The sequence below is a fragment of the Rousettus aegyptiacus genome, unplaced genomic scaffold (assembly GCF_014176215.1).
Source record: "Rousettus aegyptiacus isolate mRouAeg1 unplaced genomic scaffold, mRouAeg1.p scaffold_m13_p_10, whole genome shotgun sequence".
In the NCBI taxonomy this organism is placed as follows: domain Eukaryota; kingdom Metazoa; phylum Chordata; class Mammalia; order Chiroptera; family Pteropodidae; genus Rousettus; species Rousettus aegyptiacus.
The window spans coordinates 52757369-52771698 of NW_023416285.1; the positions used below are offsets into that span (position 1 = coordinate 52757369).

The following is a 14330-nucleotide window of genomic DNA, read 5'->3' on the forward strand; positions in this document are numbered from 1 at the left end:
CTCCAATGATTTTGAATCTTGCGATGATAAAAACAGGAAAATATTTAGCTCAAGTTCAAATACATAGTATTATTTTTATACTATTGCATACTCTCATTTAATTGGCACCTAAATTACATAATACTCTGTGTTGTTATAAATTAAGAATATAAAATATCTTGCTATACATTACACATACATATAATAGACCTTTGAATCTTCTTTGTAGCAGAAAAACACTACATACTTAAATCTGTTTTCCAGAAGAAGGAAATTTGCATGTTTTATTAGGCAATGGTCATACGTTTGTATTTTATTCTGTATACGATAAGAGTTAATATGCCCTTCTTGAAAAAGAAGGCAATTTAACAAATTAGGGGCAATGTGTATCAGAAAAGTTTAACCATGAAAATCAGATCTCCCACCCAAAGCTTAAAGGGAATCAGAATGAATCCAAAGAGAAACAGACAGCAGGTCTTGGGAACCTTCCCTTAATCATTCTAGCTTGCCTTTTCCAACACTAGAAGCAGTAGGTAAGTATGGTTAGGAAGGCAAAGGTTAGGGGTTGATAAAAATGAATTAAGCAAATAAATATCATCTAGATCACTTAAAAATTTTGGTATAATATTAATTATTGGTGAAAATAAAAATTAGAGGTGAGGCTATTATTAAGCAGAAAGAAAAAAGAACAGAGAGTGGTAGAATATAAAGCACTCCTATCCTAGTGCCAGACACAGCGGCATTGTCCCTGGTGACTGCCCAAACAGTTCTATGGCGAATGGCATGTTTTATTATTCCTATTTTACAGAGCAAGAAATCCAAACTCCAAACTGTAAGTTCTGTCTTTCACTTATGCAATGATTCGACAATAAAGCAAATTTAAACTTTTATTCTCAAACTGATGTTTAGCCTCTCTGCTTTAACAACACATGAATAAAATGAATGATAGAGCCTTTCCCCAAAAATATCAAACATGTCTCAAAAATATAATCAGATACAACTGCTTCTAAAAGGAAACTGAATCTGTAGACAAAACTGCTGCAAGAGTATCATTTCAGAATTTCTGGATCCATGTGAAACACAACCCAATTACCAAGTTCAATTTTTTATGGCTGATTGCCATAAAAGAATGTAGACATCTAAGATGGAAAGTAGCTTCAAGAGGGCTTTAGTCCATACCGAACTACCAGGGAATTCTCTGCAACTGGAAAACTTTGGGAAGGATGTCTGAGCCCATTTTCAAATAACCATGGTATGAGCATCACATTTTCTTGAAACTAAAGAAATCTACATACAAATATTTAACCTCACTGAAACGGCAGGCAGTGTCAGACAGCTCCAGGGCTAAGTGCTGTCTACATGCGGGCCTCTGGCAGGCTTTCAGCTGAGGCCATGAGGAGAAAGAAGCAGGGCATTGGGAAAGGGTTGTATAGGTTTGACTTGCTCTGGTAAACCCAAGTTACTATTCAGGCATCCACCCTTAAATATCTCATTACATTTCTTCAAAGCTCTCTAATGTGTAGGTACATTGTTTCTTTAAGAAGGCTTTTCCTTCAGCAATATTTTCCCAAGTGTTTTCCCTGTACACATCGTTTCTCAGAAATTAGAGTGAACAGCAGAGAAGAGGTCACCAAAATGCAACCAGACACTTATATCCAGTGCTCAGAATAGCCCCAGCCCCAACTCGGCCCCTCCCTTCTCATCCGATAGGTTTTCATTCACTCCTTCTCAACAGTTACATGTTTTTTTTTTCTTCATTGTAATTATTAACAAATGTCTACCAGGCCCCACTTTTTCTTTAGAATACTACCTCCTCCAATACACATAAACACATCATCATAATATCCTCTAGTGAAAAATAGGTTTAAGTCATTATGATTTCATGTTTGTAAAATGTTGAGATTCTGACCTACAAAAAGACAAAAACTACCATTTCATCATTTTAGTTTCTCTCTTTAAAAGACAGAGTAGAAGAAGAATAAAGCAGAGGTGTTTCAGAGGCTTCTTTTCCTTATCAAAATAAATACATTAAATATGTATACATATATATGCTGATGATCTTTGCAAAATCAAACAGGAGTAACAGCAAGGATAGGACTGGAGAATATATCATCTCATTTGACTAAGAATACTGAGAACCAAATTTCAAACTAAAAAATTAAACAAAAATTTTAGAGGATAAGAGAAAGTAATATTTGGTTTGTTTTGTATATTCTTTTATTTGCTCTTTCATTTAACAAATATTTGGTAAATATTTACTGTGCTCCAGAGAGTGCCCTACTTTTTACTTTTATTTCCCTAAAAATAATCCTCCTGTAAATTCCATGCATTTTTAACAATACTCTCTTAATGTCAACCAGTAGACATGGGAATTTCAAGAATCATTCTTCCATTTGGACAGATGAGAGCTCACTTCCTTTTGGCCTTGGTTTTGAATAAAAGAGGAAAGCCACCACAATATATCATAGCTTTGAAAGCACTGATCAGACTTCAGAAACGGAGACACATTTCAGCCAATATTGTCTTGCCGTACTTTATGCTTCCTGAGTTGCTGGTTAGACTTGATGTTAAGAAAAGGCCCCGCACATAACACCGGAGTTGCCAGGGCTTGTCTTGCTGGGGAGTTACCTAGCCCCACAGAGCCAAGGCCTTATCTCAGAGGATAAGGTGGAGTTTGCTCTTTTCCCCTATTGCGAAATATGAGACTATTAAGTAATCTGTTTATATCATACAGATCCAAAATCCTGGCTAACATTTTTAAGGATAAAACATCCATAAGATTTCCTTCCATTTGGAAAAAGCTCTTTCTACCTCTCTCAACCATGGTTCACCCCACAGAATTTGGCAATTTCCTCTGTCACCATGTGTTTGAAAAGAAAATTCAGTGTCCTCAAAGTCCGCATTTCTGGGTCATTCTGGAAGCATTGATTCTACAGACCAATTCTGTGCAAGTGCCTGGGCTGAAAGATGGAGCCTTTTGGTACAAAAACAAATATACCTGAAAGGTTAAAATTTTTATATGAGTTTATCCACAGTAACCGTTTTTTGCCTAAAATGTTAACTTTACAAAACCATACATAGTACTAGGTAACCAATGAAAGAACGGATATTAAACCTGCTCTTTATTTTAAAGGTTAAAAATTGACACTTGGTTTCCTTTGTAAAGAATATCTCTTTACACCACTAACACAAATGTACAAGGCAAATTATATAAAAATGAGGTTTAGGTCTTTAAATATATCCCACATAGATAAATTCCTTATTGAAACAGAAGATGACTCCTCTTCTGACTCACTCTTTTCTTAGATGAGTTTTGCAGTTGATGGTTTCTCTATTGAGTTTTCAGAACGTGGATTAAGTGTCATGCCACCCACTGAGAGTAAAGTTGAACCAGGTGAACTGAGGGCGTGGTTGAAACTCTCAATCTCTCCCCTTCTCAGAACTACAGCATTAGAAGGAGCTATGAGACAGTATCTGGCTCTTTTTTCCTTCAGGCTGAGCTAAATCCAATCCCCCCAAATCTGGGGACCCTAAGAAGAATTTTAAAAGCATGAATATTTCAGAGTAACTAGAGCTTCTGGACCTTAGTCACCTTCATAATCACTTAATGGGAGAGCATTTTATTTGTACAAATTACTTTAAAAAGCAAACTTTTTTTTAAGTTTACTTTTGCCAGGTGTGCTGCAATATTCTTCAACAATGTTTATTCTAAAAGCAAGAGAAAGAACTACTTGGTTAAAAAGAAATATGTTTGATAATAGATAAGTAAGGTGTTCCAGCTCCTTGCCTTTTGAATTTCTGATCCTTAAAAAGTAAGTAAGAGCATTTACTTTTGCCATAAATGTACCAGGACTCAGGTACTCCAGAACAGATAACAGTTTGCTTTCCTTCAAATACACCTTTCTCAAAGCAATTAAAAATATGAGATAGACTTGTGTCCTTGAGGACTACATTCCTATGCAAAATACAAATCCTTATTAGCTCTCTTGACAGTTAAGTCATCTGTTTCTTCATTGTCAACCACTAGGGTCATTGATAAGCCATCAAACCCATATCTATTTCAACTTCTTTACACTTTCACCTAGAGTTACAATTTAAGGGCTTCCACCCCCACCAAATGAAACCAGGTGAGAAAAGCCAATTGAGTGGGCACTGAATTAGAAACTAATAGTTCCTAATTGTAGTTTCAACAGTTGTACTGTAGAGGAGCCTGTACTGTTGGATGTTCTCCACCAAACAATGAAACCGTAAACAACCATCCTTTAGGCAGCTAGTTAAAAATGCCTTGAAAGAAATAATCAACTTAGGCCCCAACCAATATGAAAGATAATCATTAAAATATAAGTCTTATCAGAACAGGAAAATAAACAAAATCCATATGGCAAGTTTAATCACCACAAGCCACAATTCTATAGATGTTTCTACCACCTTTTGTTGTCTTCTTTGTTTCTCCTTAAAGAAACGTGGCTACAGATTTGTTTTCTATTCATTACACTGTTATCTTAATGTTGTGTTTGAAAATCAAGGGAAATACTTCAAGAAATAAACATCATAGTCGAAGCCTAAAGAAACCCATGTTCAATATCATATTGCAATCCTACAGGCCTGATAAACTTAAAAAGTGATTTAAACTTAAAAAGTGATCTCCTGTGAACTTAGCTAAAGTATTCTTCTCAAGGCACACACACACACACACACACACACACACACACACACACAGAGTACAGCTTCCTCACTGATTTTTCTACTTTGTCAAAACTATAGAATATTCACTCAATCCTGTAATATTTCCTACATCCATATGCTATAACTTTAAGATTCTTATTTCCTTTTTGACACTGGGACAGTGACAAAGTCACCATAATGGAGACTTAACATCAGGAGTAACAAGAATCTTAAAACAAAAGTTTTACTATTTTGCTTTCACTAACTTGACATTTTTCCCACAGTCGTGTTGTAAAAGTGCAAGGAACCCATAAAACAATATGAAAGAAAATACTGTAGTTTCCTTTTTCCTCAGAAACTTAGGTATCAAATTCTTAGTAGTCTCAAGAGCATAAATGCGGGAAGTAGGGAAGTGGAAGGGAGGGAACCAATATTCCAACACTACATAGTCAGAAGAAACTTACTAAGGAAAAATGAAAACACAATGGTCACACTATTCAAACCATTCCAGGTGGCACAGGAGCATCACTTGCCCGGGATAAGTCTGGTTGAAGAATCACTCCAGAACTCACAATACCTTTTTTTTTTCCTAACCACACCACCTTTTGGTCCAAGTTTTTGGTAGGCATTAAATGGTTACCAAATGACACCAATCAGACTATAGTTTCCAGAACACATGTGAATTGTCTCTCAGGTTGTTTTAAATGGCGCAATTGATGACATGGTTCATCTGCAAGTTTCATTTAACTTTGTAAGTATTGATTCTTTTTTTAAATGTCATTATAAATATGAGTAATACCTCATATAGGTGTGATGTCTTCACATAATTACTTTAATAAATATTAATTAAGCCCTCCCTTCTCACTATCAAATAAACAGTACTATTCCTATATTATTGATAAGTCAAAGAGAAGAGAAGACACACTGAAAGCATCACATCACAAGATAAAATTTAACTCTTATTTGGTTTTTAATAGGCACTGGAGAACATTAGCAATAAAAGGTTCTGGAGGATTTTTAAATAAAAAATGTTTATCCATCTTTTCCTAACTGAGACTCATCTGCGATTACCATTCTTTACATCCTCAGCTCAAACACATTTTTCTGGCAATAATGGCATCATTCTCCTTCTGGAACACCTGTTTCTCAACCCTGCAAACTATAAGGAAAAAAATAGGAGATTTAACCAAATACATTTATATAAATCTAGCAGCTTCCTTGAATTAGTCATTGGAAGGTGGTTCATATTACCTGGCAAAATACTTATATTTCACAAGAGGTACAGCTAACATAGGTACCTGCTTCAAAGTAAGACACCCCTCTCTCTCTTTTTTTTGACTCAGATTCTGATGGTCCAATGAAGTTCTTAAAATTACTTTCTGTGTTGAAACAAAATGTGGAGATTAATGAAACTCCATAGAAACTCTTGCTTTTTAATTTCAAAAATACAAGATAATGAAATGTGTGAGTGCTATTATCCACAAAGACATGGACAAAAATATACACTTCCCCAGACCCATGAAGCTCACCTTCTACTTCTTCTTCATCACACACATGCTTAAGGAAGGAAGCCCCTCTGTCCAAGACAGCTTCATCCTCCATCCTATAGTAATAAAAAAGAAAAAAAGAATGCTCAGACTTCTCCTGCAGGGAGCCACTTGGAGCAGCCCAGCTTCGGGGCAGGTTAACCTGCAAGCTGCTGTTCATGTTAACAGGGCAAAGTCACTCTTCCTTTGGTGTCTGCTACTCCTTCACGCAGCTCTTCTCCTCTCGTGCCGAAGAATATGCCGGTCCCACATAGCTTCAAGTTCTAACCTTGAGAGGGCACCCACATGGACAGGGAGAGAAAATCATCTCAATCCTGCAGGCTGGATGTTGGGGGTTCTCCCCTTTGGGATTTGCAAAAGAAAAAGATGAAAGGGGGAAAAAAAATACCAAAAGAGGAAGTTTGGTGTGTCTGGAGTGCTCGTGATGATCGTTTGTGGAAATCCAGCTTCAGTGCTTAGCTCTTTAAACACCCACTGCATAAAAATGTATACCCTCACACACACACATGCACACCCACCCACACAGAGAAAGCGACAGGGAGTTAGGCTAGTGCACAGTGGAAGCCTAGCTTCCAGCCAGCCTCTTAATACCAGCACAGCCCAGTATTCTGTTGAGTGGCAAGCTTTGAGTCACATGTTGGCCTTACGGAAATCTGACATCTGAGGATTATCTAGCAATCCAGCTTCGGCAACAGTCACATATATATACCACCCATTCATTCATTTGCCACATTCCTATCACATGTCTCTATGTATATCAGTCCTGTTAACTCTTCCCTGAAGGGCACAAAGTTCTTCATTTTGTAGCCACATTTTGCTGTCCTCCTGTCTCCTTACATAATAGGATCTACTCTGCAATTTCATATGCTAAATAAGACCTCAGAATCCATCCAAGCAATGACAGCATTTTTATGGTCTCTCGGTGCCAAGCATGTTTCCAGTTTATGCAGTTAAGGTTTATTTCCATATTCTGTGACTCCTTTTCATTGCATTAACTTTGACATACAGAATTCCACAAACTCTATTTATAGTGAAAGCAGAAAGAAATCCTGAATTACTCAAATGCTGCTTGTGTCATACTGGTCTAGAAACAAAGAACTTTCTCCGGGGACAGCTGCTCTATGTCATACCATACATGAGCACTGCCAGAGAACCAAATGTTCACTCTGTATTCTATTCATCCAGTTATGTGCTCAGGCGTTGAATATTGTAGGTCTGTTTTCCATATTGTCTGTATAACATTCTTGCGCTTCAGATATTTGTTATAATATATGTGGATATGCACTGAATTCACATTTTCCTCCTTTCTATTTTTGTTACATATCCTTCTAGCAAAGCAATCATCCTAGCACAAAAAAAAAAAAAAATCAGAAGTTTGGTGTCAGGTAGATCTGGGTTTCAAAAATCTAGTTCTACTACTTAGTATTTATACCACCTGGAGGAAAATATTTAGCTTTTTTGAGCTTCAGTGTTTCCATCTATAAAATTGGGGGAAACAAAGTCAAGCCTTATAGGGCTGCTTTGAGATTAAAAGTAGGTAGCACAGGTGAAAGCACTCAGTTTTGTGCCTAGCACTAGTACTTGTTTAAAGGTAAGTTTCCTTCCTTTCTTCTTTCCTTCTCCCTTTTTTACTCTGACTTTTACTGGTAGATAATGCCATTAAGAAAACCATTACTTTTACACACTTGCAGAATATCTTTCTTCAGGGATTATAGTAGAGAAGAATGCCTTGAAGACTTGAGAAGTTAAGTCATTCACCAGCCCTCTCTGGGCCTGAGGTTTCCATGAAATTAAATAATATACTGATTCAGTGATTACTGATCAGCGAATACTTATTTAGTATCTGCTGTGTTTTTGGCACTCTTCAGAGAAAGGGAAATACATCTGTGAATACACAGATAATTCCTAAGAAATGAATAATAAATAGATAAACAAAGTAATCTTAGATAGCATTAAGTGCTTTGCAGGAAATAAAATGAGGTAGGAGGCTACTTGGCATAATGTGGTTCAGATAAGGCTTCTGAGGAGGTGACATCTGAGCAGAGAAAAAAAGGCACCAGGCATTTGAAGATCTGAGGGCAAAGCGTACCAAAGGGAAGAGCACATGCAAAGGTCTTAAGATGGGAAAAAGTTTAGTATGTTCCAGGAACAGAAATGAGGTCAACGAGGCTGAACAGAGAGACAGAAGGTCAACAGTACTACCATTAGGAATCAAGGCCATGTAAGCTGTGGTAAGCAGTCAGAATTTGGGGTGTTCTGGGAGCCACTGAAGAGTGTTGTTGTGTTCTGCTCTACTGAGGTATAATTGACATATAACATTATATTCATTTTAGATGTATAACATGATGATTTGATTTTTGTGTATACAGTAGGCTCCCTTATCTACAAGGGATAGGTTCCAAGACCTCCAGTGGATGCCTGAAACCGCTGATAATACTGAAGCCTATATATCCTATGTTTTTTCCTATACAAACAAACCTATGCTAAAGTTTAATTTATAAATTAGGCCATTTCACAGATAGAAGATTTTTCTTACTGTAGATCTTAGCAACCTCAGCATACGATATTTTTTCTTTCCTAAGTAAGTCAAGAACTTTTACCTTTTTATCTAAAGAAGCACATTATGGCTTCTCTTTGGCATATCTCAATTGCCAGCATCACTACTCTTGCACTTCGGGGCCATAATTAAGGAAAATAAGGGTGCCTGAACACCAGTACTGTGACACCACGAATGCTGAGCTAATAACCAAGATGGCTACTAAGTAACTAATGCATAGGGAGTGTGGACAATGTGGACATGCTGGACAAAGGGAAGATTCACATCTCAGGCAGGATGTAGCAGGACATCATGAGATCACACTACTCCAGACAGTGCACAATTTAAAACTTATCGATTGTTTATTTCTGGAATTTTCCATTTAATATTTTCAGACCCCAGTTGACTACAGGTAACTGAAACCATGGAAAGCAAAATCTCAGCTAAGGCGGAACTACTGTGTTATGAAATGGTCACCACAATAAGTCCAGTTAACATCCATCACCATACAAATTACAAAATTTGTTGTTTTTTTTTTTTGTAATGAGAATTTTTAAGATTTACTTAGCAACTTTCAAATATACAATACAGTATTATTAACTATAGTTAAGAGTTTTAAGATGGAAAGTGACTTGAGTTCCTTTACTTTTTTAAAGGATTACTCTGGTTACTGTGTGAAAAATAGATAATCAGAAAACCAAAGAAACTAGAAAATTACCTCAGGAACCCAGGGAAGTCCGTGGGAGAAATAGTTTTGGGAAGGAATTGAGATTTCTTTTCTCACCACTTTATGGTTGAGATGTGTATTATCTATAAAAAAGGAACTGTCCAGTACAAAATTAGAGATCTAAGTCTGGAACTCAGGAGCCTGGAGCTGGAGATAAAAATTGGAAAATCAACGAATAAAGCTGGCCTCTGAAACTATTAATAGATGAGATCATCCAGGAAGAAAATATAGAAATAGAGGCACAGACCTAAGACCAAGTGCTGGGCATATCAACATTTATAAGCACAGCAGAGGGGCAAGAGCAGTCAACAAGGCAAGAGGAAAACCAGGAATCCAGGAATAAGTGATGTCAAGAAAGTTAAGAGGAGAGTGCCGCTACTGAGAAGCTAAGAGAGATGGAGACCAAAAAAAAGAAAAAAGAAAAAAAAATGGATTTGTCAATAAGGAGGTCGTTAGTAACGAGGACCAAAGCATTTAAAACATCAGATACACAGTATTAGGCACACAGACAGCATTCAATCATTCCCTTTTCTCTTTCCTTTCCTACTCCATTCATTCAGTAAATATTCACTGAGTACCTACTAGGTGCCAGGCACACTTCTAGGTATTGGTGATACAATGGTGACCAAGGCAGATAATGCTCTAGTATAATCACATTTGCCTTCTCAAAGACTCCCCATACCTCGCCCCTCCCCCCAGAGCCATCTGGGACAGTCCATACAAAGGACAGGAATCCATCAGAAATACAGCACTTGAAGACATAGATAAGGATGACAGCTTAATGGGGAAATTTCCTTAAAAGATCTCAGAAGTACAACAAAACGCTGGAACCTAGTACTACCACGTATACATTAATAGGACGGTCTCTCTTTCGGAAAACATTTCTTCTTAGCGCTAACCTTCTTCAGTCCTATCGACCTACAGAATCCAACACAATTTCTTATAGAAGATCATTTCTGCACCCCCACCTTTAATCAAACTGGTCCTAAAGTCTTTTGCTGACTTTATACATGTTCTCTAAATAAAATGTTTAGCCTTTGTACTCAAGTCCTTCCCAAAATTTCATGCAAAAAACAAGCAAAGCAGAAATAAAGGAAGGAAACAACTGAAGGAGACATTGTAACAACTGTAACAACTGGAGAAACTTTATTGCCCAGAGCCCTCTTCTTAGGTGGAGAAATGCATCCAGCCTAACTGCAGCACTGTCCTCGACCTCAATCTCATTTAGAGTGAGAATAATGATCGGTGCATTCCTTGGCTCTTTGATACATGTTTCACATTCCCTCCAAAACTATACATAGTAAGTAATTAGAAACCCAGTTCTTTCTGATGGACAATGCAGTGTCTGCAAGCAGCCTTTTCCCTATAGGAAGCAAAACAGAATTAGTGCTGCGAACTGAAAATATGAAACCTGCACTCCGACAGCAGCCTTCCCCCAGAGCAGCCCTCCCCTCAGGAGCAAGTCCAGCCTGGAGCATCTGGGCTTCTGCACAAAATACAAGGAATTTACAGCTTTCTTCCATATTTACATCACAAATGTCAATGATTTGGGTTTGTGTCCCCTCCCCCCCAAAATCCTCTCAAGCGTTGCTTGCTATTATTAGCAAGGCAGAGAGATATATTTTAAAATGACTGTCTGACCCAACCAGTTTTTCCTTCTAAGAGTAGGAAGAAATTAACTCATCTAATCTCTAATCAGGCCCCCAAAGCCATTCTTAAAACATTCCTTTCACACAAACTGCACTTGCTGAAAACAAAGAAGGGAAGGAGTATGCTTCTAAACAGCTCCCGCGTGGCTCACATCGCCAGCATGAGGCAAAGTTCAGAATAGATTTGGAAGCTCCTCACCAGCATCACGGGGATAAGAGTCAGACCAGTCAGTACAAAATCCACATGGGCCAATGCTGCCTTCCTTCCCACAGGGCCTCTGACAGGAGAAGGAAGACCCTTCCTTCTTCAGAAGTCCACGCCCAATGTGGGGTTTCTCTTATTCCCTGTTATTCTGGGACACTAAAATGATTTAACTGTAACACATGTCAAACTTGCTGCCAAATGGACTTTCACCAGCCGGTCCTAATCACTGAGCAAGCTTGTAAGGGTGACTTAAGCCCAGCACGAGAAACATTTGTGCAAAACTGTCACCCATTGGGCCTTGGGCACCCATCTACATTCCACCCCTCTGAGTTCCCGCCCCCAGAACCTTCGCCAACTGCCAACGTGCTCACCAGCTAGTCTGCACAGTGCTAGCAGCTGCCACTCAGCCAGTCAGCACGTGGCAGGCTGCCAGCACACAAGTTTCAGAATGCGAGCCTGCCCCGTCACTGTGCTGCTAAAGGTTGAAGGTCTTTGGGTGTGCTAGCCTCCTGATTCGCCTCACTTGCCCTTCCACCGCCCTTCTCCTGTCCCTCCTCTGTTACACCTCCAACAAACAGTAGCATCTCTATAGTAACAGCATCTGGATTCAGGGTTATAACTTTATACAGAGCAGTTCTCACCCTAACCTAAGTCTTTTGCCAAGGATGCACTGGCAAAAAGGCTGCTGCTTAAGGTAGAGCCACCTGCTCCTTTGTAATCCCAGGACTGCAACTATGCTGTGAACTGCAGCGTCACAGCAGAGGCAGCACTCAGACCCAAGAAAGCAGAAACCAGACACTCCAATCTCCACACACTGGCCCTTATGTGGAGGACTTGCCCTGGGGCTGGCAATCCCAGTCCCAGGCCCGGCCCACTCTCCTCCACATCCTATTATCCACTTAACCAGGCTACACACAGATCACATGAACAGTAGGCTTTCTGACTACTTCCAAAAAAGCACCAGAGGATGGCACCCTAGGGAACAGAATAGCTCCAGTTTTAAACATGTCCATACCAAAGTTTGACACTGCTAGTTCTTTCCGTGCACACGGCTTAAAGTTTATTACTTAACCTCATATTTAAACTCATCCCACTTTATCCTCACTATTTTGATCTGTTTATGACATCCAATGAGCCCCATAATCTCTCACTTTACAACAGCTTTCCTGTGCATAGCAAATGTTTAAACAGTTCTTTACACACATGCCCACACACACACTGAAGTGACGCACAAAGGGGAATGGACAAATACTAGGGAGTGAAGAGTTTTATTATTATCATTAGCTGTTGCTGCCATGAAAATTATATTTACAGTGTACATAAGTGCCTTTACTCGAGGACTAAGAGGTATTCATGTCAGGTCTTAGAGCTCAAAAGCAGGCTGCCCCTGCTACTTGGCTGCTCTTAGATCAGACAGGAGGCGAAAATCAGCATTTTCACAGGTCTCTTTCAGGAGCTACACAGAATGCAGCAATCACACTGGCATCTGAAATTATATACTCATACACACATCTCTGAATTCCATTCCCTATTCAAATAATTTCTAAGAAGTGGGGAACCATTTTCATTACAAATCATTTACAAACATGATATTTTCTTTCAAACTTTTTAAACCACACGGCTTTTTATTTTTTCGGTGCTTTTGTTGTTTTGGAAAATCTGCTGTCCACATTTTCAATAGACAAATCAAGAACAGTATCAGTTCTCCGAACCACAGGCGACAGGGAGAGCGAGCTCAGTGGCTGCAAAGAGCACCGCCATCTTTTGGCAACATGCGTTCACTGCAGGGCAGTGGAGGAGGGCTAGGCAGAGGAAAAGGTACTCTGCCCTGCATTAACTTCCCCGGCCTGAGACAGCCTTTGCTCCTACAGAGAAGGGAGAACACAGTTGTTGGTGTCCCTGTAGAGGCTGCTGGAGCTCTGGACATACATTTTGGGAAAAAGAGACATCAGTGTGGCAAGCTTGACAAGCATGGCAAACGGCAGAGGCGACTCCGGGATCGGCCAGCGAAAAAGCAAAGCAAACCCCTATGCAGAGCCGGAGAGCGCCCTAATCAGTCTGGAAATTTACACAGGCCCTGGGCCAGGGAAAACTGGGTAACAGTCCCACGGAAATCTGAGTGCCGACCAGATAGATAAAAGGTGAAAATGTGATCCAGAACAGGATCACGCCAGCATAATTCTGGATTTATGAACTGTGTTAAAAGTTCATTTGTACCCTTGGGCACTTATCTCAGAGAAGTGAAAACTTACATTCACACAAAAGTTGCACATGAATGTTCACAGCAGCTTTATTCGTAATAGTCAAAAACTAGAATTAGTCCAGATATCTTCTAGCAGGTGAATGATTGCACTGTGGTATATCCATACCTTGGAATACTGCTTGGCAATAAAAAGGAACAAATTATCGATACACAAAACAAACTGAATAACTCTCCAGAAGATTATGCTGAGTGAAAAATTCTAACTCCAAGAGATTATATACTATATTTTTTGATTTATATAACATGTTTGAAATGATGACATTTTAGATATGAAGGACAGATTAGTGGTGGCCAGAGGGTAGAAACAGGGGGTGGATGGGGATGTTTGTGATTATAAACGGGCCACATGAAGGATCTTCGTAGAGCTGGCTCTGTTCAGTATTTTATCTGTGGTGATGAATACAAGAATCTACACAGGCGATAAAATTGTATAGAACTCAAAACACACAGAGAAAAATGAGTACAGGTAAAACCGAGGACATCTGAATAAGTTCACTAGATATATCAGTGCCAATATCCTGGTTGTGATATTGTATTAAAGTTTTGTAAAATGTTAACATTGAGGGGAAACTGAAAGTATACAAGTGAACACTCTGTATTGTTTCTCAACTACACATATAAGTCTATAATTACCTCAATAAAAATTTCAATTAAAAAAAGCTCATTTGCAAATCTATTTTTTTAATTCCCTCCAGAAACATTTTACATGATGGTCAGGTACAGAAGCTGGCCGTCTACATACATGCAGAATCAAGTGAA

At 38.8% G+C, this 14330-nt stretch overlaps 1 protein-coding gene across 7 annotated transcripts in view; it reads right to left on the reverse strand.

Moving 5' to 3' along the window:
* SLC4A4 (solute carrier family 4 member 4) overlaps positions 1 to 14330 on the reverse strand; it is a 306370-nt gene that overhangs the window by 254297 nt on the left and 37743 nt on the right. For 5 of the 7 annotated variants that reach the window (XM_016132915.2, XM_016132911.2, XM_016132913.2 and 2 more), the window contains one exon: positions 6174 to 6247. In XM_016132915.2, coding sequence (XP_015988401.1) covers positions 6174 to 6246 — 73 coding nt within the window. In that variant the 5' untranslated portion in view covers position 6247. Of the gene's footprint in view, positions 1 to 6173; positions 7231 to 11302; positions 11563 to 14330 lie in introns of those variants that run through there. The other 2 variants (XM_016132912.2, XM_016132910.2) reach the window with 2 other exon arrangements.